Below are 27,798 nucleotides of genomic sequence, written 5' to 3' on the forward strand. Positions count from 1 at the left end.
TAGTGACTTTGGATACATGTCCAGAAGTGGCATTGCTAAATTATGCACTGGTTCTATTTTTAATTTTTTGAGGAACCTCCTTAATATTTCCAGAGTGGCAGAACCAATTTATATTTCCATAAAGAGTACACAATAGTTTCCTTTTCTCTACATTCTTGCCAGTATCTGTTATCTCTTGTCTTTTATTAATAATCATTCTAACAGGTGATAATATCACATTATGGTTTTTTGGTCTGCATTTCTTTGATGTGGAGTACCTTTTCATATGCTTGTTAGTCATCTGCATGCCTTCCTTGGAATAATGTCTATTCAGTTCCTCTGCCTATTTTTTGTTTTTTTTCCCCTCCACCTGTTTTTATTTTTTTTATTTTTTTTTCCTCCACCTGTTTTTAAATTGGATTCTTTGGGGTTTCTTTTTTTGCTGTTGAGTTGTGTGAGTTCTTTATCCGTTTTGGATATTAACCCCTTATCCAGTATATGATTTTCAGGTATTTTCTCCCATTCTGTAGGTTTTCTTTTTATTTTACTGATGGTTTCCTTTGCTCTGCAGAAGCTTTTTAGTTTGATGTAGTCCCACCTGCTTATTTTTGCTTTTGTTACCTTTGCTTTTGGTGTCAAATCCAAAAAATCATTGCCAAGACTAATGTAAAGATGCTACCCCACTATGTTTTCTACGAGTTTCATGATTTCAGGTCTTATGTTTAAGTCATTAATTCATTTTGAGTTGATTTTATGTATGGTATAAGATAGGGGTCCAATTTTATTTTTTGGCATGCCGCTAATTTTCCTGTAACCATTTATTGAAGAGATTGTCCTTTCCCTGTTGTGTATTCTTGGCTCCATTGTCATAAGCTAATCGGCTATTTGTGAGGTTTATTTTTGAACCCTGTATTCTGTTCCATGAAGCTATGTGTCTGTTTTATACTAGTACTACACTGTGTTGATACCTACAGCTTTGTAATATAGTTTGAGGTGAGAAAGTATGATGGCCTCTACCTTTATTCTTCTTTCATAAGATTGCTTTGGCTATTTGGAGTCTTTTGTGGTTCCACAGAAATTTTAGAATTATTCTATTTCTGTGAAAATTGCCATTGGAACTTTGCTAGCGATTGCATTGACTCTGTAGATTGCTTTGGGTAGTACAAACTTTTTAACAATATTGATTCTTCCACTCCATGAGCACAGAATATCTTTCCATTTATTTGTGTATTGTTCAGTTCCTCTTACCAGTATCTTATAGTTTTCAGCATAGACATCTTTTACCTCCTTGTTTAAATTTATTCCTAGGTATTTTGTTCTTTTTGATGTAGTTGAAAATGAAGTTGTTTTCTTAATTTATTTTTCAGATACTTTATTGTTAGTGTATAGAAACATTTCTAATTTGGGTATTAACCTATTTTTTAACTTGTTACTATGGAAATTTTAAACATATGTAAAAATGAAAAAAGAGTAAAATTAATTACCCTCCTTAAATACTTATAAAGTTTAGGCTAATTGTACTACCTCTCTCCCATAATATTTTGAAGCATATCCTGATGTTATTTCATAATTCTAAATATTATAATGTAAATCTCTAAGCCTAAGATCATTTCAACATAATCACAATACCATTATCATACCTAAAAAATTTAATAACAGTTTCTTAATATCAGAAAAATTCAATACTCAGATCTCTAATTATTTCATAAATTTTTAACAGCTTGAATTAGGTACCAAATAAAGTCTATGCACTGTATTTGGTTGGTGTGGTTTTTTTAGTCTCTTTTAATCTCTAGGTGTGCCACCATCATTTTTTTTTTAACCTGAAATATTTTTTACTAGTGTTGATGAGTTAGCTTTTAAATGGGCTAAAACTTTAAGTTAATGCATAACAATATCCAATCACTTTATATGCTGGAAACTATTATAATATTTAAGTCAGTTATATTTCAACTAAAAACAAAACCAAAAAGCCCTTTAAGTTTATTTAAAACTATTCCCATTGCATGAAAGAATCAGAGCGTTACTCCTGGTCTAACGATGCCTGGTGCATTCTCTCTGAACGCCTCAGGTGTAACTTGTCTGGCTCCTTTATTCCACAGGTGCTGATCGTGGACCTCTGTGCAGACAAGTTTTTACAGGAGGTGAGTGACAAAGGAGATGATTACATAATGTTTGGGGATAATTGGCCAGAAAATATGTGAAAGTACTTAGAGAAGGTGACTCAGGCAAGACCCATAGTTCCTACACACACACTTGACTTGACACTGTGGCCAATCATACAAGATTGACCTGAAAAATTTGTCTTGGGTTCATAGCTGTCTGTCTCAATTTAAGGAAGGAGGAAACAGATTAAATGTCATTCTCAAAAGAGGTAACCCTCCCTTCAAGTCTTATGGGTTGATGTATAGGCCTCTAATTTAATTAAATTTAACAAGCATTCAACACCAATTATTTCTGGATATACTTCTAGTCAGTCAAAAACTAAAGATGAGTAAGACACTCAGCTTGATCCCTCAGGCCTTACAGTTTAAAGGGGGAGAGGGAGTAGATATAGCCATAAAGTTTTAGAAATGATATATATTTGAAATTTGCACAAGATACAGTAGGGGCAAAAAAGAAGTGGTCACTTATTCTGGATAGTGAAGAGGAGAATTGGAAAAGCCTTAGAGTAGCCCTCTGTATGTAACCTGTATATAGGTTTGTGAGCACTGAACACAGGGTGGAAAGAATGTTTCCCGAGACTTTCTTTTTTCGTAATCAATCAGCTCATCACATTTGAAGCATCATTTATTTGGGAATGATCTTTGTAATATATCATAAGACTTGGAGATGAGAACTATTTGGTATGGAAACTTCCAAAGAGTCTTATAAGACATATTTATTTGTCTTAAATTTAATTAAGATGTTCCCTGGTGGCTCAGATGGTAAAGAATCTGCCTGCAGTGCAGGAGACCTGGGTTTAATCCCTGGGTCAGAAAGATCCCCTGGAGAAGGGAATGGCTACCTACCGTAGTACTCTTGCCTGGAGAATCCCATGGACAGAGGAACCTAGCAGGCTACAGCCCACAGGGTCATAAAGAGTCGGACACGACTGAGCGACTAACCATAAACATCATGGATTCTGTTCAATGTAGGGAAGGAAGCTTCAGACAGACTCTTTTTAGCCGAAATACATACAAAGCCACCTGTGGAACTTGGGGGACTTTAATAGGGCCCTAAGTTTGAGACTTTCTCTCTCAAAGCTCATGAAAATCTCAATTTTCTTCTCTTAAGGTATCTGATGAAGATGAAATTCTACCACCTAAATTACAAGCTGCCCTGATACAGATTTTGGAAGAACGAAATGAAATATTGGCTCAGGAGCAGAGTTTTTCACAAGGTATGAGACAAGTGGCTGAGAGTTTAAGGTCAAGACAGTAAAAACCAAATGCCCAGCATCCTGCCAAAGCATATACAAAAATAGTATGAGATGGCCTGTGCCTTCATAAGCTGATGGTCAGCTTCCTTGCTCACCCTCGATGTGCCAGGTCCCCGTCTGTTTCAGGACTTTGGCGCTGCTCAGCTCCATGTGTGGGATGCTGTTCCCTTAGGCACGTGGCTCCTGCTCTTTGTTCTTGTAGGTCCATGCTCAAATGTCACTTTCTTAGTGAGGTTTTTCCTGACTGTACTGTTTAAAATTGTTCCCATTCCCTTAGCACTTCTTGTCCTCCTTCCTGACCTAATTTTCTCCATGGCCTTCATCACCATCTGATGTGCTAGAATGTAAGTTCTATGAGAACAGTGACTGTCTATTTGTTTTCTATTTCCAATACTTTGAACAGCATTCACTAAATAGGCACTCAATAAGTATTTGTTGAATAAAAAGATGAATAATATTTATTGGGTGGCTTACTGTATGCCAGGCATTGTTTTAAGCACTTAGCATACTCTTATTTGATCCTCGTAATATCTGTATGAAGCAGGTGTTACTATTTAATCCCCATTTTACAGATGAGAACTCAAAGGCTGTTAGAGAAGGAGCAAGTTTAGAGGAGTAACCAAAAGTTCAGTTTTGAACATTAAGTTTGAGATACCTGAAAGTCGCCCAGTTGTGTCTGATTCTTTGCGACCCCATGGACTATACAGTCCATGGAATTTTCCAGGCTGGAATACTGGATTGGGTAGCCTTTCCCTTCTCCAGGGGATCTTCCCAACCCAGGTTTCAAACCCAGGTCTCCCGTGTTTCAGGCGGATTCTTTACCAGCTGAGCCACAAGGGAAGCCCAAGAATATTAGAGAAGATAGCCTATCTCTTCTTCAGCAGATCATCCTGACCCAGGAATTGAACAAATCGAACCGGGGTCTCCTTTATTGCAGGCAGATTCTTTACCAACTGAGCTATCAGGGAAGCCCATAATTTCAGAGAGATTTATATCATTCTCTTAACAGTTTCATCTTCCCAACCCAGGGATCCAACCCAGGTCTACTGCATTGCAGGCAGATTCTTTACCAGCTGAGCCACAAGGGAAGCCCAAGAATACTGGAGTGGGTAACCTATCCCTTCCCCAGTGGATCTTCCCAACCCAGGAATCAAACCAGGGTCTCCTGCATTGCAGGTGGATTCTTTACCAACTAAGCTATCAGGGAAGCCCCTTGAGCTACCTATTGGATACCTATCTAATATCTGGCAGACATTCAGCTGGAGATATCAAGTAGGCATTTATATACAAGAATTTGAGATTCAGAGGAAAGATTTAGACTAGAGACTTACATTGCTATTTTAAAGCTGAGAAACCAGATGAGATAACCCAATAGAGTGAGTATGAGTAGAAAATTTAAACAATTTAAGGATTGAGCCCTGGTTGGGAATGATGTGCTTGAATTTACAACTTTTGGCAGTTGGGAAGAGAAGAATCCAGCAAGGGAGACTAAAAGGAGCAGCTAGTGAAGTAGGTGGAAACACAGGAGTATGGATTGCAGAAGCTGAGTGAAGAAAGTATTCCATGAAGGAAAGAGTAAGCAGTTATATTTAATGCTGCAAAGAGGCCAATAATAAGAAAACTGAGAACTGACCAGTGGATTTTACAATGGGAAGGGCTCTGGAGACCTTGGTAACAGCAGATTCAATGAAATGGTGGGAAGAAAGTGAGACACAGGAAAGTTCCAGAGAAAACTAGAATGACCTTCATCTTCTTGTAAAATTTTAGTGGAAGCGCAAAAGGCCAAGAATAGCTAAGACTCTCCTGAAAAAGAACAAGATTGACGAGCCTGCCCTACAGAACATCAAGAGTAACTATAAGATCACAGTAATTGAGATTACTTGGTTTGGGTTCAGAAATAAGCAAATAGAGCAATAAAAATGGGAAGAATAGAGAATGCACATGCCTAAGGAAACTTGATTTGTCTGTCAGCACCAGCACTGAATAGCAGTGGGAGGATGATCCATTCAATAAACAATTCTAGGGCAACTGGTGTTCCACATGAAAAGAAAGAGAGATGGATCTGTACTCCACGTTATACACAGAATTAATTCCGATAAATTAAAGACTTAAATGTTACAAGTAAAACATTAAAAATGTTTAGAAAATGAAAAAAAAAAGAAAAAAAAATGTTTAGAAAATGATAGAGAATATTTTATGTTTGGGGACAATAATGGATTTCTGAAATGTGGCACAAAGAGCACGGACTGTAAAGGATGAGATTGGTTAATTTGACTCTGCTAATTTAAAAAATATTGACTATTTATTTATTTGGCTGCATTGGGTCTTTAGTTGCAGCATGTGGGATTTTTTTTTTCTTTTTAGTTGTAGCACATGCAACTTTTTTGTGGCATATGAGGTCTTTTTTAGTTGCAGCCGCCTGTTGGGTTCCAGTTACTGGACCTGGGATCAAACTCAGGCCCCCTGCATTGGGAGCATGGAGTCTTAGCCACTGGACCACCCAGGAAAGTCCCTGACTATGTTAAATTTTAAAATTTTCTGTTCATCAAGGGACACCATGGAAAAGGAATAAAAAACAAGATACAAACTAAATGAAGACATTTTCAACAAATATAACTAACAAAGGAATAGTATCTAGACCTTAGTCTTAAAAATTCCTCCAAGTTAAAAGTAAAAAGATGATCAACCCAAGAGAAAAATGGGGGAAAGATACGAACCATCATTTCATAGAAGAGGAAACATGAAAGGCCGACAAATATATGAAAAGATACACAACCTTATCAAAATCAGGAAAATGTAAATTAAAACCACGCTGAGATACCATTTTATATCTATCTTATTGGTAAAAATTTTAAAATTCTGACAATATCAAGTATTGATAAGAATGTTTAAATTATTTCAGGGGGATCAGGATGGGGAATACATGTAAATCCATGGCTGATTCATGTCAATGTATGACAGAAACCACTACAATATTGTAAAGTAATTAGCCTCCAACTAATTAAAAAAAAAAAAGAATGTTTAAATTAGTTCAGTATCTTTGGAAAAACAATTTGGCAACATCTAATAACGTTAAAGGTGTATATATCCTACAACCCAACAATTCCATTTTAAATATATACACAAGAGAGCTCTTGCACATGATAACAAGGAAACAAGTACAGTAATTTTTGTAGTGGTATTGTATGTGATAGCAAAAACTAAAAACAACCTAAATGTCCACTGACAAGAGAATATAGCATTAAAAATGAATCTTAAAAACACACACTGAAGACTTCCCAGTGGTTAAGAGTCTGCCTGCCAATGCAGGGACACCGGTTCGATCCCTGGTCCCAGAAGATTCCACAAGCTGTGGATCAACTAAACCTGTGGGCCACAACTACTGAAGACTGCACACCCTAGAGCCCACGCTCTGCAATTAGAGAAGCCACTGCAGTGAGGAGCCCACACACCGCAACTAGAGAGCAGCCGCACTCATCGCAACTAGAGAATGCCTCTGTGCAGAAACGAAAACCCAGCGCAGCCAAAAATAAAAAATTTTTTTAAAAGATTAGTTTAAACATACACACACACTGAATAAAATAATAAGTTTCAGTAGAATATAATGTTTTATATAATGTCCAAAGACATACAGAACCTAACAATATGTTGTTGGGGTTGCATGTGTATAGTAAGAGTATGTAAAGTAAATGAAATACCAAAATTCCAAATGAGGTCACCCTCTATTGGAAAGTAGGGGAAGAACACCACTGAGAGGGCATCACACAGAGAACTTCAGAGATTCACGTGGTGTTCTGTTCTAAGCTTGATGGTGGGCATTTGTGTGGTCATTTCACTGCTGGGCTTATGAAATATTCATGCGTGTAAAAGAATGTATGATGTATATACATTAACAGAGAAACAAAGAATGGGAGATAAAGTATTGAAAAGCATGATTTTTAAAAGAAGGGGAATTAGGTGTAAGAAAGTGGGTGGTTTAGTCGCTAAGTCATGTCCTACTCTTTGTGACCCTATGGACTGTAGCCCGCCAGGCTCCTTTGTCCGTGGGGATTCTCCAGACAAGAATACTGGAGTGGGTTGCCATCTCCTTCTCCAGGAGATTGTCCCAACCGAGGGATTAAACCTAAGTCTCCTGCATTGGCAGGGGATTCTTTACTGCTGAGCCACAGGGACTCCCTAAGTATAAACAAATCTTCAAGAAATTTTTTGCTGTAAACTGGAGGAGGGATGGGACAATAACTGGAAGGGATGAGAGAGTGGGGCAAAAGTGTTGACCATAAAAGCAGTGATAGATTCTCAGTTGCAGAAAAAAAAACAGATGAGAAGAAAGTCTGTTGAACAAAATATAATGGAAATCTAGATTAGAATAAAAACATAAGGACTTCCCTGGTAATCCCAAGGCTAAGACTCCGCGCTCCCAATAGAGGAGGCCCGGGTTCAGCCTCTGGTCAGGGAACTACATCGCACATGCCACAACTAAGACCCACCACAGCCAAATAAATAAATAACTTAAAAAAACTTAAAAATGTAATGTTAAGAGAGGGGTTTGGGGGAGAAGGGATACACACGTATGTATGGCTGAGGCACTTTGCTGTGCACTGAAACTGTCACAACAGTGCTAATTGGCTGTACTCCAATATAAAGTAAAAAACTTAAAAAGATGTAGTGCTAGGAGAGACCTTAGAAACTGCCTATCAGCCACCTCATTATGCAGATACAGAGAGAGAGGCCCTGAGAGGTAAAGCAAGTTGCCCACTATTATACAGCTGTTTCATGGTAGAAATCTGTTTAAACCTCAGTCCCAGATTCCCAGTCAGCCCATGGGAAAGAGCAAGAGACACTGTGAGGGGAAAACAATACTATTTTGATATGAGAGGGAAAAGGAGGAGTCTAAGTTCATCCTGGGGTTTGAGCCTGGAACCTGCAACACATTGTGCTAGATTACAGTGGTTAAGATTCACCCGACTTGGGAGTCCTGCAGCTTCTCTGGTACTGGGTGAGGTGACCTGAGAATGTCTTTGATTTGAGCTTGATTTTCCTCAGCTGTAAAAGGGAAATGATACGTCTGCCTCACTGATTATTACTACATTTGTAAAACCACTCATTTAATTATTGTTTATTATGGAATAATCATCATACAATATGAAATTAGAAAGTTGAGTGAGAAACTGATTTGGTGGAGAAATACAATGAATTTGGTTTTGACATGCATTGTTTATTTATGTGATTCACAGTCTACCAATTTCCTGAAAGGACCTGAGATGGTGACTTTTTTTTCTTTTGGCTGAGCCATGCGGCTTGTAGTATCTTAGTTCCCAGACCAGGGATCAAACCTGTGCCCTGGGCAATGAGAGCACAGAGTCCTGACCACTAGACTGGCAGGAAATTCCCTAGATGGTGACTTTTAGACAAAAGGAATATAAATACTAATGGGACAGCCAGTTGATGATCACCTAATATGTAGCCTGAAAGTGTGGAAGGTGAAGAGGAAGAAGAGTCAAGAGTAAAACAAACGTTTGGTCATAAAGGCAGGAGAGGACTTAGGAGGAGCATCAAATCGTGGGAGACAGAAGGAATGAGGACGAGGGCAGCACAAGTGCAGGATAAAAATTGAAGAGTAGATTAAACTCAGCTGGTTCTCACTGGTGGTCTTTGAAAGAGCAGTTCCAGGGAAATTACAAATGTGCAGACCGCAGTATGTGTGGGAAGACAGTGAAGGTAAGGATATAAGCCATTTGCTATTTTTCAGGTCATGAAGAGGGCAAGAAAGCTGAGAATGAGGATTCCTACATTTATTCTCTGATCTTTAATCTATGATTCCCTAGGTGTCACTTTTATAACCAGAGCCAGTGTCCCTATAAACACAAAACTTAGGGGATTTTTTTTCCCCTTTCATTTTTCTTTTATTTTGCAGAAGATGTGACACTCAACTCTCTGGTGTCCGAAGCATTTGTCAGGTTTTTTGTGGAGCTGGTGGGACATTATTCTTTGAGCATGACTGTCACTGAGCGTGGGGAGCGTGTATTCCAAAGGGAGCCATTTCGTAAATCTCACACCTCCCGAAGTGTACGCCACTTCCTGGATCTCTTCATGGAAACTCAGATGTTTGCAGGATTCATCCAGGACCGAGAGCTTCGGAAAAGTGGAGTGAAAGGTCAGTTTCATCATAAAGGTCTCCCTCTGTATTTAGTGAGCACTTGAAAGATTTGAAAATAATATAAAAAAAAATAACATAAGGCTACAAGGACTCACGATCAGTTGTTTATTATGGGAAAAATTTTATTTTGTGATATTGTTTTAGCTCCGGAAGTACACTGGTAATGAGCACAGAGTTTTATTCAGTTGATTTTCAGTCTTGAGTGTATGACAGTTTGAACAGCATGAGTTTTCTTTGTAGGTTTGTTTGAGGTCCGGGCGCTCCAGTATTTGGAAACAATTCCTGAGTCTGAGCCCAGTGGAGTGAATAGAATTTTGCGAAGTCTTGGTAAGTTGCTGTGTTTTCCTATTATTATTAGATAAATATAGTTTAAAAAAAAACAAGATAACAAACTTTTGTGTAAACATGCCTCATCACAAAAGCTTTACCATCACATCAACAACATAACCTCACATACAGTGACCAGAAATCATGACCCTGTTTCCACAGTGTTTGGAGAATGGCAAGACTCTCAGAGGTTAGGATTCTCCATCAGAGTTTTCCATGGGACTGTTTTCATCAGATGAAGCTTCCTCATGATATAAGAATTTTGCATATCATAGTTATTCATCTTTTCTAGGCCATAGCCCATGGAGAATCTTATTAAAAACTGCACCTTTTCCCAGAAGAATACCCTTAGAGCATATAAACACATTTTGCATATACTTTTAGGGTGTTCATGGACCCCCTTGAAGCCCATCCATGCACTCCAGGTTAAAAATACCTGGTTCAAAAAAAAAAAAACCAAATACCTGGTTCAGTGGGCATCTGAAACAAAAGAAGATTTCCTGCAAGTCTCTTAATTTTACACTTCAAATTATGCCTAGAGCTGTTACTTCATCTTTATACCACAGTGTTAGATTAGATCAGTGGTTTTCAACTGTGACTACAATATTATACTCTCTGGAGAACATAAATGAAACTTCAGGGAATTCCCTGGAGGTCCTATGGTTAGGACTTGGAGCTTCCACTGCAATTGGCATGATTCACTCCCTTCTTGGGAAACTAAGATCCCACACTGAAGGCTGCAAGGTGCAGCAAAAAAACAATTAATAAAATCCACTCCCACCCCTCACCAGGCTCCAGGAAATCTCTGGAGAACAGGAAAAGCGATTTTAACCTGCAGTCAGATTTGAAAATGGCGGAATTAGATGATGTCTGAGTTTCCTTCTATGTCTACAATTAGACATTTGGGGGTTCTGTGTGTGTATGTTTGGTTTGGGTTTTTTGGTGGTTAAACACATCAACTGATAACTTGAGATGGCAGCTTACTCCTGGGCTGTTCTGAATGACTAGGTTTAATCCCTTGCATCAAATAATGTATCCTAAATAAAAATGAACTAATGAGAGGTCACTCTTTTTTTCCTTTAGGAAGTAAAATGAAATTTCTGCAGAAGAAATGAAATCTTGACTGCCTCCATCCTGAATAGAACAGAAAGTGCCAAAGAAACTATTTTTCCAAGAATCAGGGTGCCCTGAAGTATTCTACAGAATGTTGAAAGGTTACAGAGTGGGCCGGGTTCTTGGAGGATTCTCCTGTTGCTGCTGTAGAATCACTGGAGAATTGTTGGGAGTAGTCTGGAACCTATACTTCCTTTGTTCTGTCTGCCTCCAGATTTTTTCAAGTGGCCTTTTAAGTCTTGGCTCATTCTTTGTGTTTTGAGTTTAGCCGATGAAGGCACTTATCTTTTATACAAGAGAAGGACATGGTGTTGCATTTTTAAAAACAGCTCAAAGATGAGCACAGCGAGAAAAGTGCTGCATTTAAGGTACTAGGGAGGCATGATAGAAGTAGACGACACAAGCCCTTCACACATAATTCTCATCACTGAAATTCCATGGCAGCTTTAAACCTATGGGCTGTTTAAGGAATATACTCATCTCTTTTTTTAGGGGCGGGGGTCGGGGAGGAGTGTTTAAAGCTAGGGGACTCTCTCATGGAAGTCCTATTTATTAACACTGTTGTTGAGTATCTTATAAAAATAGACACCCTACAACATTCCTTCCACATTGTATGGCACTTGGGTAACTTGTCCCTCATGTATCAACATTAAACACTGGGAAATTATAGCTAATAGGGGGACTTCCCTGGTGGTGCAATGCATAAGACTCCACACTTCCACTGCAGGGGACAGTTTCATCTCTGGTCAGAGAGCTAAGATCCCACGTGCTGTGTGACATGGCCAAAGAGAAAAAATATATATAGCTAATAGGAAAATTTTGTCTCAAGGGCATGAAAACTACCTTCTTTTTCAGGGTCCTTCTTGGGCCATGAATGGTATGTGTGTGTATGTCATCTTTAATTTAGTCTTTAAATCAACTGTTTGCATCTCTCATTTCACTGATGAAGAAAGTGGAATTCAGAGAGTTTCAATAAACTGAAGCCAGGACTATTCATTTTTTAACACAAAGCTGGTTATTCCTACAGATAGAAAATTGGGCTCTGTGGGATTATAGCTATTGGAAAAGGTTTTTTTTGTTTTGTTTTGTTTTTTAAGCTGAAGTGCGCCAAAGCCAACTTGCAGCTCTGAGGATACAGGACGTCATGCTACAGGTGTCCAGCTGAGACTCTCTTCTTGGTTCTTTTTAGAAATGTTGGGCTTTTTCTCTAAATTGGACTCAGAATATGGACATTTCCTGGGCACACACCACATAATCACCCCAACTTTTAATATCTAAAGTAGTAGCAGTGATTTGAAAGAGAAATTTGTCAGCCATGGTGTAATTTTAATTGATAAATGTTATAGCAAGTGTCAGTTTGTTTTCTTCAATTCCTGCTGATGCCTTTAACTGCATAAAAAATATTCAAACTTAAAACATTGTTGTGTTATGATACAACTTACTGACTTGTACAGTATTGTCATTACAACCCATTCAGGTGTGTGTGGATGGATCTGAAGCAGACAACATGTAAGATGGGTGCTGTATAATACAATTCCTACAGATGTGGGTCCAGAAAATAAAACTGAGCCCTTGTCTTTAAAAAAAAAAAAAAGTTTATTAAGCAGCTTACCCCAGTGGGACTTTTACCAGACATTTCCCCATTTGGTCTCTTCTGACACTCCCACCCTGAGGGAACAATCAGTAACTGGGAATTGAGTGTTTATCCCTCTGTGAGGAGCCCTTTACTTCAGGAATGGGAGTCTTATTTTTATCCCTCCCATCTGAAGCTGCTTCCTTAAGTCTGTTTTGTTTTGTTTTTGTAAAGAATTACGAATTCTGGACATGTTTGTAAGATAATCGCTCAAGATTTGTATAAAATGTTGTTCACAGATCTTTTAATGAATAAACACAAAAAAATACCATGGGTCTCTTGGAGAATTTGAAATAAAATTGCTTAAATTGTAAAGATCTTTTACTTCATTTAAATCTATAGCTAACACACTTATCTAAAGGTAGGTAAAGGATAAACAGTCCTAGAGTAACCAAGCCTAATAACCGTGGCCAACATTTTCAAGCTCTTGGCGAAGTCGGGGTCTAGATTTGCACACCGGGCACAGTATATAGTGCTACTATCAAAGGGAACTGGAAGCCAGGGACCAGGGACTGGGCATCAGCAATAGCAGGAGTGGCTGGAGGCAATGAGAAGAGTGTAAAGGCAAAATGACTGGATTTTAGACACGCCCTGAAGGCAAAAATCAGCCTTTTTAAAAGATGGGATTAACGTGCAGTCACCCATCTCGCCCTGGGGCGGGGAGATCAAGTTCGTTTCCTACTGCAGACCTAAAGCTTCGCAATTTAACTGGAGACTAGAGCCCACTCCCTGCATTTAGTCACTGCAAAGCTTCTCAGGACGCCGAGAACAAAGAACTGTGGGAACACAGCAAGGAACTGCAAAGGGAAAGAAGTTTAAGGGAAGAAGGGGGAAGGTTAGGGGAGTAATGCCGAGGTGGGAACCCAGTATCTTTCTCCCTGCCAAATCCTGCAGCCAGTTCCCTCCAAAGATTTTAAAGGATTACACTTCCATATACTCGAATCCTGGTCGAAACCGAAAGCCCCAAATCGCACGCACTTGGCTGCCAGTCGACGGCAAAAAGATGGAGCAAGCGAGGACAGGAAACAGACGTACCGGGGACTCTGGGAAACCACGAAGTGACGTCATATCCGACCAAAACAAAAATGGCCGGGCAATTTCTAGCGGGTGCGCCCTCAGAATTAACAACTGGGCGTGCGCCAAAGCAGATACAGGTGACGTCATTACGTTAGTGTCGGGCGCAGGTGACGTGATTACGTTAGCGTCGGGCACTGGCGTATTGAAGTGAACCTGAACCGGCGTAGACTTAGAAAGCTCCAGTGAACTTAAGGATGGCGGGCACTGGTTTGGTGGCCGGGGAGGTTGTGGTGGATGCGCTGCCGTATTTTGATCAGGGTTACGAAGCGCCTGGTGTTCGCGAAGCGGTAAGTTCGGGGTTTTGTGTAACTGGCTCAGCGCTGGCTGGCCCATAGTGCCGGAAGAAGCGCCTAACAATTTGCTGCTCGTACCCTGTCTTCTTTTCGTCCTTAGGCTGCGGCGTTGGTGGAGGAGGAAACTCGTAGATACCGACCTACGAAGAACTATCTAAGCTACCTGACGGCCCCAGATTATTCTGCTTTTGAGGTAAGTGTGATGTTTTGAGCCCAGCGCACAGTGAACCCCTTTGGACCGAGAGCCTTTGCCTTAAAAGCTTTCACTTAAAAGTGAATTACAAATTCCAGCTTAAGTGTTACTTGCTTCACTACTACTTACCCTGTTGTCAGTATTGTCAGTCAGTTGAAAATAGCTGCATAGATAAGCCTCCTCCAGAGTTCTGAGACCCACAAGACTTCCTAGGGCTCCACAGACTGACCTAACAATGCAAAAATTAGTGTTACGTCTTTCCAAGATAGGTTTTTGCGTAAATTCTCAAAGGGATCCTCTTCCTCTAAGTATAAAACAAGTGATCTAGGCTGTTTTTTAAAATACACAAAAGCCTAATTACCTAAGCTTCTGAGAGCCACAGGATTGCGGCCTTTGTTTCAAAGCCTAAATATTTACTGAATGTATGTCGTTGATTGTAGAGACAAATAATATCTAAGTGAACCATACTAAACCGTTTAGATATTTTGCCTAGAAGTGCACCCAAAATACTGTGGGTGGTAGATTAGTCGCTAAGTCGTGTCCGGCACTTTGCAACCCCGTGGGCTATATGTAGCCGGCCAGACTCCTCTGCCCATGGGATTCTCCAGGCAAGAATAGTGGAGTGGGGTTGCCATTTCCTTCTCCAGGGAATCTTCCCAACCCAGGAATCGAACCCGAATCTTATGCATTGCAGGCAGATTCTTTACCAACTGAGCTACCAAGGAAGCCCATCCAAAATACTGTTCAGGGTCTAATTGTTAAGTCGCTTAGGCGTGTCTGACTCTGAGACCCCATGGACTGCAGCGCCAAGGCCTCCCTGTCCTTCACTGTCTCCCGGAACTGACTCAAACTCATGTCTATTGAGTTGGTGAGGAGAAGTGGGCGGTAGAGGATAAGATGGTTGGATAGCATCACGGACTCAAAAAAATAGTGGTTAAATTTTAAGTAGAAGAGAGATGTTCCTACTGACACACTTGTTTTCCCATGATTTTTTCTAAATGTTGTTACCCAAATAGATGTTACCACATTAAGAACTAAGGACAGTAATGAGTCCTTATTAGCTTGATTTCTGAAAGTTTCAGATAATTGCATTCAGTCACAAAAACTTGAGCCAGTTTTGTGTTTAGCTCTCTTAAATATAACCTGGTGCTTCCTATCTTTATAGTTAGTATACTGATTATTTCTGTGCTTCCTATCTTAGTAATTAGTATACTGATTATTTAGCACTTTTTATAGTGGGAGCTAATAGTATACTGTGCTCACTATCTCAGTCCTAAAAAAACTGTGTAAACTATATATGTTTAATATTCCAATTTTTTAGATGGGAAAACTGGAGCTTAGGCTAATTTGCCCAAGAACTTAAGCACTCCTCAAACTGCTTTTGAAACCGCTCTTTGATTAGTTCATTTAACAACTGTTTCTGAAGATTGATTCTTCACAAATTATTAGAGAACAGGAGTTTACATTCTAGAGTGTGAGACAGATAAATCAGAAAATATGAGATTGTTGATAAAGCTATACAGAGAATTAAAGTAATAATATGATGTAGAGTGACTCGGTGACTGCTTCAGAAAGTTTGATTGAGGAACAGCTGTCTAAACTGAGATGAGAATGCTCCATGAGCAGGGATCTTTTTCATCTTCTTCACCACTGTGTTTTCACTTAAAACAGAAAATAGGCACCCAAATATTTATCACTGAATGTATGAAGAGCTTCTAAGCCAGTTTAATGAATGCTTAATGTATGCCATTTATGCCTAGAATTCCTTTTATAACTTAGCTCTGTGAGTGCTGTCTCAGTCTTTGAAGAGAGTTAAGTTAAAATTTCAGATCTGTCACTTGTCACGTGAATTAGGTAAGGGCTCTGAGGTTACATGGCTGAAGATAGCTTGTACTGTATATTTGTAGTTTCTTTCTTACCTAATTGTTAATTTTTACTCTGTCACTGTGCATAGGGTTCTATCTAGAATGCCTTAGTTTCTACAGGAAACTAAATAACCATATTTTCTTAGAGTCGTGTGAAGCTCAGCAGTAGTCCAGAAAAGGCTTTCTCCAAGAAGACATACTTAATGCAAAACTTTTAAACAGTTTTGCATTAAGTTTTGCATTTAAACAGTGAATGTGGACTTCTAGAACACCTTTTTAGCTTACTCTTTAGTCTAAATGAAATAGGATGTTGACCTAAAGAGGTAGAACTATACCAAATTTTTTTGAAAATAGTAAAACTGTTAGAGGCTTCTCAGGTGGCTCAGTGGTAAGGAATCCACCTGCCAATGCATGGGTTCCATCCTTGGGTCGGGAAGATCCCCTAGAGGAAATGGCAACCCACGCCAGTATTCTTGCCTGGAAAATTACATGGACAGAGGAGCCTGGAGGGCTATAGTCCATGAGGTCACAAGAGTCAGACATGACTTGGTGATTAAACAACAAAAACAGCTTTTCTTTGGGGGCCCCTTTACATATGAAATGGGTGTGTGCCTGTGCACTTTTCCACATTCTAGAGAGCACTGACTCCAGAGAAGAGTTGATGATGGGGGGATGATCCATTATTATAGGTAGTAGTAAAGTATAAGTATTTAAGAAGGTTAGATCCATTATTTGTTTGGTGGTTTTTAATTTGTTCGTTGATATGATTTTGGAAATAATTCTTTCTTCAATTTATATATCAGACAGACATAATGAGAAATGAATTTGAAAGACTGGCTGCTCGACAACCAATTGAATTGCTCAGTATGAAACGGTAAGTCCTATTCTTGGTTCAGCTGGGCTCAGATCATTCTTTAATTTTAAATTATTAGTAAAACAACTGTCAGTTCAGTTCAGTTCAGTTCATTAGTTGTGTCTGACTCTGCAACCCCATGGACTGCAGCATACCAGGCCTCCCTGTCCATCACCAACTCCTGGAGTTTACTCAAACTCAGTGTCCATTGAGTTGGTGATGCCATCCAACCATCTCATCCTCTGTCATCCCCGTCTCCTCCTGCCTTCAGTCTTTCCCAGCATCAGGGTCTTTTCCAGTGAGTCAGTTCTTCACATTAGGTGGCCAAAGTATTGGAGTTTCAGGTTCAACATCAGTCCTTCCAGTGAATCTTCAAGACTCATTTCCTTTAGGATGGATTGGTTGAATCGCTTGCAGTCCGAGGGACTCTCAAGAGTCTTCTCCAACACCACAGTTCAAAAGCATCAATTCTTCGGTGCTCAGCTTGCTTTATGGTCCAACTCTCACATCCATACATGACTACTGGAAAAACCATAGCTTTGACTAGACAGACCTTTGTTGGCAAAGTAATGTCTCTACTTTTTAATAAGCTGTCTAGATTGATCATAACTTTTCTTCCAGGTAGCAAGCGTCTTTTAATTTCATGGCTATAGTCACCATCTATAGTGATTTTGGAGCCCCCAAAAATAAAATCTGTCACTGTTTCCCCATCTATTTGCCATGAAGTGATGGGATCAGATTCCATGATCTTAGTTTTCTGAATGTTGAGTTAACTTTTCACTCTCCTCTTTCACTTTCATCAAGAATTCTTTAGTTCTTCACTTTCTGCCATCAATGTGGTGTTATCTGCATATCTGAGGTTACTGATAACTTATGTAGCATGTTCAAATAAATGTGGAAAAGGAAAAAAACTTGTCTGCTTTTATATTATACATGTTTTTTCGTATAATAGTTACACTCGTGGTTTATATAATCTTGTTAATGTTCAAAAATGTTCTTTCCACCATCATTTAAATGTAAACTCTTTAAAATCCAATAACAAGAGAATGGAAAAGTAAGTTCATGTTGAAGAATTCCCAAGGACATGTTCCTGATTAGACATGTAGTGCTTCACTGTTACACAGACAGTGTTAGTAAACTCAGAGTGCCTGCATAGTTTGACTTTGGTTCTATTATCTCCCTTCCCGTACCACTTTACTACAAAACTGTTTCTCCTTCCTCAGGGAAAAAACCCGAAACATTCTTTTGTTACTTTCTCTAAAATGGAGAATTGGGTTGCTTACCATCTGAGGTCCCCTTCAGCTCTAAGATAACTATGAAATGAGCACCAGTATATAATCTGGCAGAGCAGAGAGGGCCACATGAACAGTGGGGTTATCCTCTCAGCATACATACAGATTATAAGAGGGATTTGAGCCTATAGAACCAAAGGACCAGATTTTGTCTTTTCTTGTGCTCCATTTCCTATGTGGCCTGACATGATAAAAGCAGAAAAACTTCTAAGACTCTTTAGTTCTCACATTTCTAGGTGCTTCTGCTCTAAAGGTTTTCACGATGGTAGCTCTTTCATAACAGCATATTTTAAACCCATAAGTAGGTTATAATCCATTAAGCAGTTGATTGTGAAGTTATAGTAGGACATCACAGAACTTTTTTGAAGTATCAGAACGCGTTGCATGTAAAGTTAAGTACTGTTTTTGGAAACTTCTGTTCAGTTACGTGTATTTGTATACTGTGTCACAGTGTAAAATATTTCTTATTGTGGGTTATGATTTGAAGTTCTCAAAATGCTACATTTATGATGCATGTGTAAAGTTTGCTTTTTTAAAAAAAGAGAATAGTTTATCACTTCTTAGTCTCAGCTGCATGTACCTCAATTTTTCATAGGAATGATGTGAAGTTTTTACAATATCTAATAACAATAAGAAAATGGAAATGAAAGTTAGTTTGTAGCAACTCAGTAAGGAGCTGGGATTTATGAAGAGTGTATGTTGCTGGCTATATTGGCAGTATTGAAGGACTGGGTATTATTAAAAATAGAGAAAAGACTTAAGTGTGAAATGTAAAAATCATTGTATACCTTTGCCATTTTTTTCTCTAGAGAGATGTAGATATGTGGGTAGGAAGGTGGATAGATGTAGGTGTGTTTTACAAAATGATAGCATAGTTTTTCATATCCTGATTTTTTCCCTTAATGTATTACAAACATTTTAATATTCTAAGTATTCTTTAGTAACATTTAATAGCTAATATAACAGTCCTTTATGTGAATGCATACTTTAGCTTATTGTATCATTTCACATTGAAGTGAACAGTTATTTGTTACTGTATATCGTAATGCTAGATCTTATTTGTAAATTGATTCTTAGGATAAATAGGCTTCTTATTATTGCAAGGCCTACATGTTATCTCTGGTTGGTTTTTTTTTCCAGTCTTCTGTTTTTACAGTGTGTGTAGACCTACGAGGCATTCTGTTGGGAGTAGAGAGAAAGAGTTAGAGGAATATGTGGTTTTATTTCATTGTTGTTTAATTTCAGATATGAACTTCCAGCCCCTTCCTCCGGTCAGAAAAATGACATCACTGCATGGCAAGAGTGCGTAAACAATTCTATGGCGCAGTTAGAGCATCAGGCAGTCCGAATTGAGAATTTGGAACTAATGTCCCAGCATGGATGCAATGCCTGGAAAGTGTATAATGAGTAAGAAACCTCTTTTTTTAAAACCCATCCCACCTGTTTAAGGGGACCTAAACCTAACACATTTATTGTATAACGTTGCGGTAACAAGTTCTGAGGTCTGATTTACAAAACAGCTTGGTAGTAGACTATAATCCTTAATGTGGGGGCGGTGCTTTTACAGTCAGCTCTCATTAGTCGTGCTTTCTGCTTTTTAAAGTGGCCTTGAATACTGAATTAGTAAATACTGAACCATTTCAGTATTTGGGAGAAATACGTACGTGTGTATATATACACATCTCACATAGATGATAATCTTACACACTTTATAACAACTCACCCTGACAGATTCTGTATTTTATTTATTTTATAAAAGAGAAGACAAAGTTCGGAAGTGTTAAGTAGCTTGCCACAGTTGGAAATTAAACTCTCTCCTCTGGTTATCTCTGCATGAGACCTGAAACAAGAAGGTGGAATATCCCTTTGTTCTTCTTTAGCTGGAAATGCACATGTTCAGCAACTCTGAATTTTTTGCTGCTCTGAGCACATCCATGAATGATCACAGAACTCTGCAAGGATTGATTTGGGGGTTACAAATAAATTTGAGTTAATGGGCAAATTCATTTGTACGGAATCTGCAGATAATGAGAATTGATTGTAAGCAGAGAATTAACACCAGAAACAAGAGTGCTACTGAACTCCTATTTTTTCCCACAGAACTAGCTTTAGCTTTAGGTTTTGCTGTCTATGGTATTTAAGGTTCAGTTTCCAATTCGTAAAAGTTAGTGGTTGGATGATCTCCATGGCTTCTTTGAGCCCTAAAATCCCACGTTTCTATTAACAGTTTAAGGCCATTGACTCTCATGACTGTATAAAACCGTTTGTTAGAGTATGATTCCTGAAACAGTAAAGCAAAAATCACAAAATGATAAATAGCTTTTCTCAAGTTTTCAGAATCATGTTTAAACTTCTTTGGTCACATAAGGATCTGTGGGCAAAATCCAGAATGTAAGAAACTGCAGAACAAACAGTTTAGTCTCTATTGAGAACATTGCAAGGCAAATAAAGGAACACGGGAGTTAGGACGATTAAGAAGTTTAAGAGAACAAATCAATCCAAAACAGCATGTATTTCACAAAATGAAAAATGTGATTTTTGTTCTCAAGAAGCTTTCTTTATCTACTTGAGGAGGCAAGATATTCTAGGCCAGATAACCAAGGAGTTCATTTTGGCAGTATGGAGGCATTGTGGTCTGTAAACTGTAGAGATCCGAGAAGGGGACATTAAGGATTAGGTCCACTGTAAGAGGATGAGATGTGAGGGTGGGGATTATTGAAGTGTAGTTGAGTTTTGTGTTAGTTTGAGATGTATGGCATAGTGATCTGGTATTTTTGCAGATTATACTGTATTATAGGTGATTACAAGACGATGGGTATAATTCCCAATGCCATACAGTATACCCTTGTTGCTTATCTCCTTTACATATAATAGTTTGTATCTGTTACCTATCCCTAATTTGTCCCTCCTCCGCTTCTCTCACCTTTGTTAACCACAAGTTTGTTTTCTATATCTGTGAGTCTGTTTCTGTTTTGTGTGTATATTTTATTTGTATTATTTTTTGAGATTCCATATATAAGTGGTATCATACAGTATTTGTCTCTGACTTATTTCACTGAGCATAATATTCTCTAGCACCATCCACATTGCTGCATGTGGCAATACTTCCTTTGTATGACTGAGTAGTAATTCCATTGCTGATGTGTATGTATGTGCCACATCTTAAATTCAGCCATCTGTAGATGGGCGCTTGGGTTGCTTCCATGTTTTGGCTATTGTAAATAGTGCTGCTACACACATTGGGATGCATGTGTCTTTTCAAATTACAATTTTCATTTTGTTTTCAGATACATGCCCAGGAGTGGAATTGCTGAATCATTTGGTATTAATAGTTCTACTTTTAATTTTTTTTTTTAACTTTTTTTTTTTTTACTTACTTTTAGTTTTTTGAGGGACCTTCATACTGTTTTCCATAGTAGCTGCACCAATTTACATTCCTATCAGCAGTGTACAAGGTTTTCAGAAAAGGGTGAAATATGGATGTTTAGAGGAGAGTGAGAACATTCTAGGAATGGAGGCTAACACAGATGGGGGGCAGAGGGGAAAGAGATGCCGCAGATTGAACATTGCTTTCATAATTAAAGCTGTAAAGCTTTAATAATTATTCTTTACTTAAGGTCCAGGCTTTTTTTTTTTTTTTTTTTTTTTTGAGAAAAGCCAGCATAAAGCACTTTTATTGCAATCATGTAAGTGCAGGGTATAGGGGTAGGCTGGGGGAGTAGGCAACAATTTCTCTCACCAGATCACTACACAGGACAGCAAAGGGGTGAAAGAGGGCAAGGAGAAGCCAGGAAACTCTGAGATCAGCATGGGAAGCTGAGCATCAAAAAACAGGAGTTGCTGAAGCTGTGGTGACCAGCATCATTTTCTTAAGACAACACTCAAGGATTTGTCATGATGGCTTGGCTTTCGTGGGAGTTAAGTGTCTACAAACAGCATCTTCAATTTAACTTTCTATTAAAGTTCTTAAAAATTAGGAAGTAGAGCTTGGATAGCTATGCAGTTACAAAAACCCTGGATATCCATCCATTAGAAAAACCACAGGATGGAAGCAAAAAACAAAGGCCAGGCCATGAAGGTTTCAGAGATCTCAGGGAACAGACATCTGCAATGTTCAACATCTCAGTGAAAACGATCTGCTTTCAAAAGGCAGAGGGTCTACGAGGAGGGTGAGGGTGGGGCAGTGGAGGCAAGTGCTCTCCCCCTTCCCACTGCAGTTTTGGGTAGGGCTTTCAATTCAACCCGATGACATCTCTCAACTTGGAGAATAATTCGGCCCTCAAAAGCGCCTTGAATCTGCTATGGCTTTGCAGTGCAGCAGCAAGAGCGTTTAATATATAATAGATAAAACTTCCATCCAATAAAATAAAGATTCTTGCACCCCGCCCCCCCAACACCAATTCCTAGTCTGAAGTTAACTCATCACTTGTGTTGTTAATACTTGACTAATACTTAATTGGAAACCTAGATCCAAAGGACTAAAACTCAATCTTCACCCCAGAACAAAAACAAACTGAGTAATTTGAGGTTTATGGCATATACTTCAGGTCAACACACATAGGAGGAGAAAGGGGAAGAGCAAAGCCGGTGACAGGACACATTCAGTCTGGGAAGATGTTTATACAAAGAGTGTAGTGGAATACAGACTCGCTGTGTGCGTCTGGAGGCGCCAGATCCTTCTGTGGCACCTCCAAGAATGGGGAGCTCAGGGAGGAGGCCACTCCTGTCACCCCGGTCTTAGAAGTTCCACCTCACAGATGAGCGTGGCATTGGGTGGGGTGATGCCTGGGTGCCCAGTGGCACCATAGGCATAGTCTGGGGAGATAGTCAGCTCGGCTGTCTGACCCACGCTCATCTGGGCAACCCCTTCTTCCCAGCCTCAGATCACCTCCTGCTTGCCCAGAACAAACTTAAAGGGCTTGTTTCTGTCCCGGGAGGAATCGAATTTCTTTCCACCGTCAAGCATCCCGTGTAGTGCACCACGCAGGTCTGGCCGCGCTTCGGGAAGGTGCGCCCGTCTGCGGGAGAGAAGGTCTCCACCTGCACTCCCACGGCTGCGGTGGCGGCGGATGCTGGGTTGGCCGATGGGCTGCGGCTGCGGGCAGCGTGGACCGAGGAAGGTCCAGGCTATTTAATGTGATACTCAAAGCAAAAGTCTAGTCCCCTCTTTGGTGACTGTCATAAAATCTGCCTCCGAGCCTTTACTCAGGCCTTACCTCCTCCTGAAATACCTTTTAACTATTCTACCCAAATTCAGCTTATTCAAGGCATGACTTTAATCTGTTTCCTTTTCTTCCCTGATTAAAATTCTGCCTCTGGTACTCTCCATCTTTTGAGTAACTATACAAATCACTATGCGCGTCACTTGTTTTCCATTTAATTGCATAACACTTTCTAGTGTCGGTCTTTCTTTTGCCCATTATTTTGTCTCCTCCAAACCCAATGGATGTTTCTAATAAGGAGAGAATTCTTTACTTGAAACTGAAGGGAAACCTTCAAGGTCAGCCCCTAATTTTACAGATAAACAGATTTAGCCCTTGTGATATCGAATGACTCATCCAAGGAAGCATAGCTATTTAGGGCAGAGCTGAGACTAGACCCCAAGTCTTCTGATTCCCATGGTATGATGTGGTCAGTTTCAGCATTCTTAATACTTGAGGAGGGACCTGTGTGTTTAAGAGGGAAGCTAGAAGAAGGGAGAAGACAACAAATAAGCTGGGCTTTCAGAAAGAGGTGATTCAAAGAAAAGTTCCCTATTAACGGTCAGAGGTCAGGAATAGAGTACTAACCTTTATTGTCTTCAGGGTGGAATAATTGTCAAAGTGGGATGAGCTGAAAGAAAGCCTGGAGAGGCACCACTGTTTGGAGACCAAATTTGTATAGAATTAGAGTTAGTTTTTGAAAATCAGTTGGTAGAGATAGGAGAATTTACTCAGAAGAGAAGCAGGAAATTTGAGTCACAAAGCCCGAAAATAATACTGGATCTAGAGCCAGAGCATAATAGAGGCAGTATGGTTGAAATGGACTCTCCTGCCTTAAGAGGAAATTGATAGGGTATGTGAATTATATCTTAGTAAAGCTGTAGTTTAAGAAAAGAGAGAAATTGAACTCTACCCTTGAACCATTTCTCTAATGATAATTGCAGGGAACTTTGTATAACTCAACTTCTCCCCTCTGCTGGTTAGAGCTGATTTGGACTGGAATCTGAATCTGCAGCCTTCCACAACAGTTCTTTTCTTCTCTCTGGTTAGCAGTAGACAGGAGGAGAGAGTGACATACTAAATGTAGGTGAAGAAATAGAGATAAAAGGAGGTGTACTCATGAGTGGTAAAATGAGTGCACTCGTGAGATATTCCCTAAGATGTGATACAAGTAACAAAAGCATAATTCTAGTAAACAGCTTGGGTTCAAGAGTTTATAAGACCTGAATTCACCTCTGAGACTTAATCATGTTTGTTACCTTGACCAAGTTACTTAATCTGAATACAGTGTCCTAACCTGTGAAATGGGGATAATGATGTCTACCTCATAGAACTCTTGTGAGAATTAGGTTAGTATTGTAGTGTGTCTAACGTGATGTCTGGCACAGGGAACTCAAAAAATACTGGCTTATTTTTAGCAAAAAAACTTGACCTTGTGTCAACTAGACAGTATACTTTCAGTTAGCACTATTTGATTTTAATGTACATTAATCTGATTTTCTTTTTTAGAAATCTAGTTCATATGATTGAGCACGCACAGAAAGAGCTTCAGAAGTTAAGGTAAATTGTTTTTCTTTCTATTTTAGAATGAAGTTTAGGTGAATCCTTAGTAAATACAATGAGAAGAAAAAGGAACCACTGGACTATAGTCATATGAGAGTAAATAATTGATGATCCACTCTGTCCAGTGTTTAGTGTTGGGTTTGCCCTACCTGAGTTGAAAAGAAATAGACGTGAGATCTGAAAACATCTCTCTGGGGTCATTTGCAGTTTGCAATTATTGAAATGATACTTTTAGAAGGAAAAAGTAGTAGAATAGTACGTATAATATGATTTATATTAAACACACACACACACCCTAACCTCTGTATGTATATATACATACAGGAAAGTATCTGAAAGAATACTCACCAAAACTGAACGAAAGCTGTCAGAGAGAAGGAAAAGCACAGGAAAGGAGGGCCTGTCCATTCTTAAGCAGTTAAAGACATGTTAATTATAGACTTTTCTGTTGATTTTAATCTTATGTTAGAGTTAGGTGGGCTGTATAAATATCTTTTTTTTTTTTTTACAGGAAACATATTCAAGACTTAAACTGGCAACGAAAGAACATGCAACTCACAGCTGGATCTAAATTAAGAGAAATGGAGTCAACGTGAGTATCTGTAATTCCATCACCTTTTAAATTGTTTGGCATGTGTTAAGATCAGGATTCAACAATATGATTCAAACAGTATTCAAATAGAGTGCCACAAGTATCAAAGAAATGCTTTTCCGGAATCCCAGTCTTCACTGCTTCTGCCTGTTTCTGAAGTATGAGCTTGAAAGGAAGTTAGAGTTACAAACAAAAAATTGAACCACTGCTTTTTTAAACTCTTACGGGAGGGGAATTCCTTACTTTCTTGATCATTTGTGTATATCTCAGGAGTTTTCCCCCCTTGTTTATATATTTTGTTTCCTCAACATTGTTCTTCATATATTCAAATAAATTTATACAAATCTCTGAATATAGTCATTTTTTTAATCGTTTCTTTTCTTTTTTGACTTGCTCTTTCCCTAATCTCTCTGCCTCCATTACCCACACCATTGTCCTTATTCCACCTTCCCCTCATCTTCTGAGTACCCCATGTTATCAGTCTATTACTGCATCTTTCCACACTCTTCTTCAGATTGATATAATCTTCTGCATGTACATGTGTGTTCATTTGTCCTAGAGATTTTTTTCTGAGAGAAGGGGAAGATTCTTTGAATCTGTGGAATTCTGTCTTAGCAGCTGTAGAAATTTCTTCATTTTTAACTATTGCCTTTGCCTTATTTTCTATCCTTTTCTAACCGAATTAAATACTAACTTCAATCACTCTCTCATATCTCTTCAGCTCTTTCTAATTTGTTCTTTTTTTCAACGTTTTATTTTGAGATAATTGTAGGTTCACATGCAGTTTAAGAAGTAGTACAGAGCGGTCCTGTATACATACCCTTTACTCACTTTTCCCCCTAATTGTGCCTCAGCTTTTGAAAATGTAAAGCTAAAAGTGAAGGTTAGTATTATGGTTAAAAATGTATATACTGGTTAAAAATGTGTGTACGATAAATGTGTATAGTTTTGTGTATACTATAAACATCTTGTAAGAGAAATTTCGCTTTAGGTAATTTTCCCGTCTGTTTTCTTTTCTAGCTGGGTATCCCTGGTCAGTAAGAATTATGAGATTGAAAGGACTATTGTACAATTAGAAAATGAGCTCTTTCAAATGAAGCAGCAACACGGAGAGGCAAACAAAGAAAACATACGGCAGGACTTCTGAAGTAGACTGGCTTGGTGGGTAGAGTGGAAGGTACGTTGGGCTTTCACAGAACATCAAGCATCTTAACTATGAAGAACATCAGCATCTTTTGGAAGCCATCAGTGGTTATATGTTTAGAAACCGTAAAATGTGGATAGTTGTATTCTGTTTGTACATTTTAGCAAAATAAAAAACTTCAACATGGTGGTGGTTTGTTTTGTTTTGTGTTTTTGCTATTAAAAAAAGAAATTTAGACTTCCAAGATTAGTATGGCTTTAGAATAATGTTCATAAAATAAATTTTGAGTCACTGGGACCGTATTTTGTACCCAAGAGATCCTTACTGAAAGTTTTCAACATGCACAAGAAGTTGGAAATTTTGATTTATTAATATAAGTATTTCAAATAAAGAGGTAGTTCTAAACAAATTTTTAATTACCAAATAAGACTAATACAGTGGCTCCATTATGTTATCTGTGATCATCATCACTGCAAGCATCAGTTACATAAAGCTTAGTATGTGCTGAGCACTGTTCTAAGCACTTTAGATTAACTAAACTTACATGAGTTAAGAAAAAAAAATGGATCCTCACAAAAGCCTATGGAATTACATATTCTTCTCATATACAAACTGACAGGTTCTGATGGAGTAATTTGCTAAAGTTTTTTTAGCTAGAAAGTGTTATCAAGGTTTTGAAACCAGTAGTTAGCACCATAGTTGTGTTCTTATCCCTCCACTTGTAAAGAATTAAATTATAAAAGATTCCTAACCAATTCAGAAAAAAATATTTGCAACGTATCAAAGGATACATAGTCTGCCTGTATAGAGACCTTTTACAAATTACTGAGATGAACTCCCACCAGAAAAAAGTTAAAAGATGTTTAGCATTAAAACCTAGAACTTGTCGTACCTGTTACATTAATAGTGCTTTTTGTTGTTCGGTCACTAAGTCACGTCCAACTCTTTGTGACCCTATAGACTAGCATACCAGGCTTCCCTGTCCTTTACCATCTCCTGGGATTTTCTCAAACTCATGTTCATTGAGTCGGTGATCCCATCCAGCTGTCTCATCCTCTGCTGCCCTCTTCTGCCCTCAATCGTCCCCAACATCAG

The 27,798-nt window shown here is 38.8% G+C and overlaps 2 protein-coding genes and 1 pseudogene across 4 annotated transcripts in view; 2 read left to right on the top strand and 1 right to left on the bottom strand.

The window, feature by feature from the left end:
• DENND2C (DENN domain containing 2C) overlaps nucleotides 1–12,945 on the top strand; it is an 88,221-nt gene extending 75,276 nt beyond the window's left edge. For 2 of the 3 annotated variants that reach the window (XM_043877253.1, XM_043877252.1), the window contains exons 15-19: nucleotides 2,082–2,123; nucleotides 3,256–3,361; nucleotides 9,315–9,554; nucleotides 9,798–9,884; nucleotides 10,968–12,945. In XM_043877253.1, the coding sequence (XP_043733188.1) occupies nucleotides 2,082–2,123; nucleotides 3,256–3,361; nucleotides 9,315–9,554; nucleotides 9,798–9,884; nucleotides 10,968–10,999 (507 nt within the window). In that variant the 3' untranslated portion in view covers nucleotides 11,000–12,945. The remainder of the gene's footprint in view (nucleotides 1–2,081; nucleotides 2,124–3,255; nucleotides 3,362–9,314; nucleotides 9,555–9,797; nucleotides 9,885–10,967) is intronic. The other variant, XM_043877254.1, reaches the window with a different exon arrangement.
• An 879-nt stretch (nucleotides 12,946–13,824) lies between these two features.
• BCAS2 (BCAS2 pre-mRNA processing factor) lies at nucleotides 13,825–26,889 on the top strand. The gene is made up of 7 exons (XM_043877256.1): nucleotides 13,825–13,994; nucleotides 14,101–14,193; nucleotides 16,862–16,932; nucleotides 19,449–19,610; nucleotides 24,914–24,964; nucleotides 25,479–25,559; nucleotides 26,580–26,889. Exons 1-7 carry the CDS (start codon nucleotides 13,902–13,904, stop codon nucleotides 26,704–26,706), a joined length of 678 nt encoding a protein of 225 aa, XP_043733191.1. The 5' UTR covers nucleotides 13,825–13,901; the 3' UTR covers nucleotides 26,707–26,889.
• Nucleotides 22,884–23,329, bottom strand: LOC122677295 (annotated as a pseudogene).
• Nucleotides 26,890–27,798: the final 909 nt, after the last annotated feature.

This window comes from Cervus elaphus, chromosome 20 (genome assembly GCF_910594005.1).
Source record: "Cervus elaphus chromosome 20, mCerEla1.1, whole genome shotgun sequence".
NCBI classification, from domain to species: Eukaryota; Metazoa; Chordata; class Mammalia; order Artiodactyla; family Cervidae; genus Cervus; species Cervus elaphus.

Excerpts from the sequence above, each read along its gene's own strand:
- BCAS2 (XM_043877256.1), top strand. The coding sequence starts at position 13,902 with ATGGCGGGCACTGGTTTGGTGGCCGGGGAGGTTGTGGTGGATGCGCTG. Across the intron at positions 13,995-14,100 it reads CGCCTGGTGTTCGCGAAGCG|GCTGCGGCGTTGGTGGAGGA; the intron begins GTAAGTTCGGGG and ends TTTCGTCCTTAG. Across the intron at positions 25,560-26,579 it reads TTAAGAGAAATGGAGTCAAC|CTGGGTATCCCTGGTCAGTA; the intron begins GTGAGTATCTGT and ends TTTCTTTTCTAG.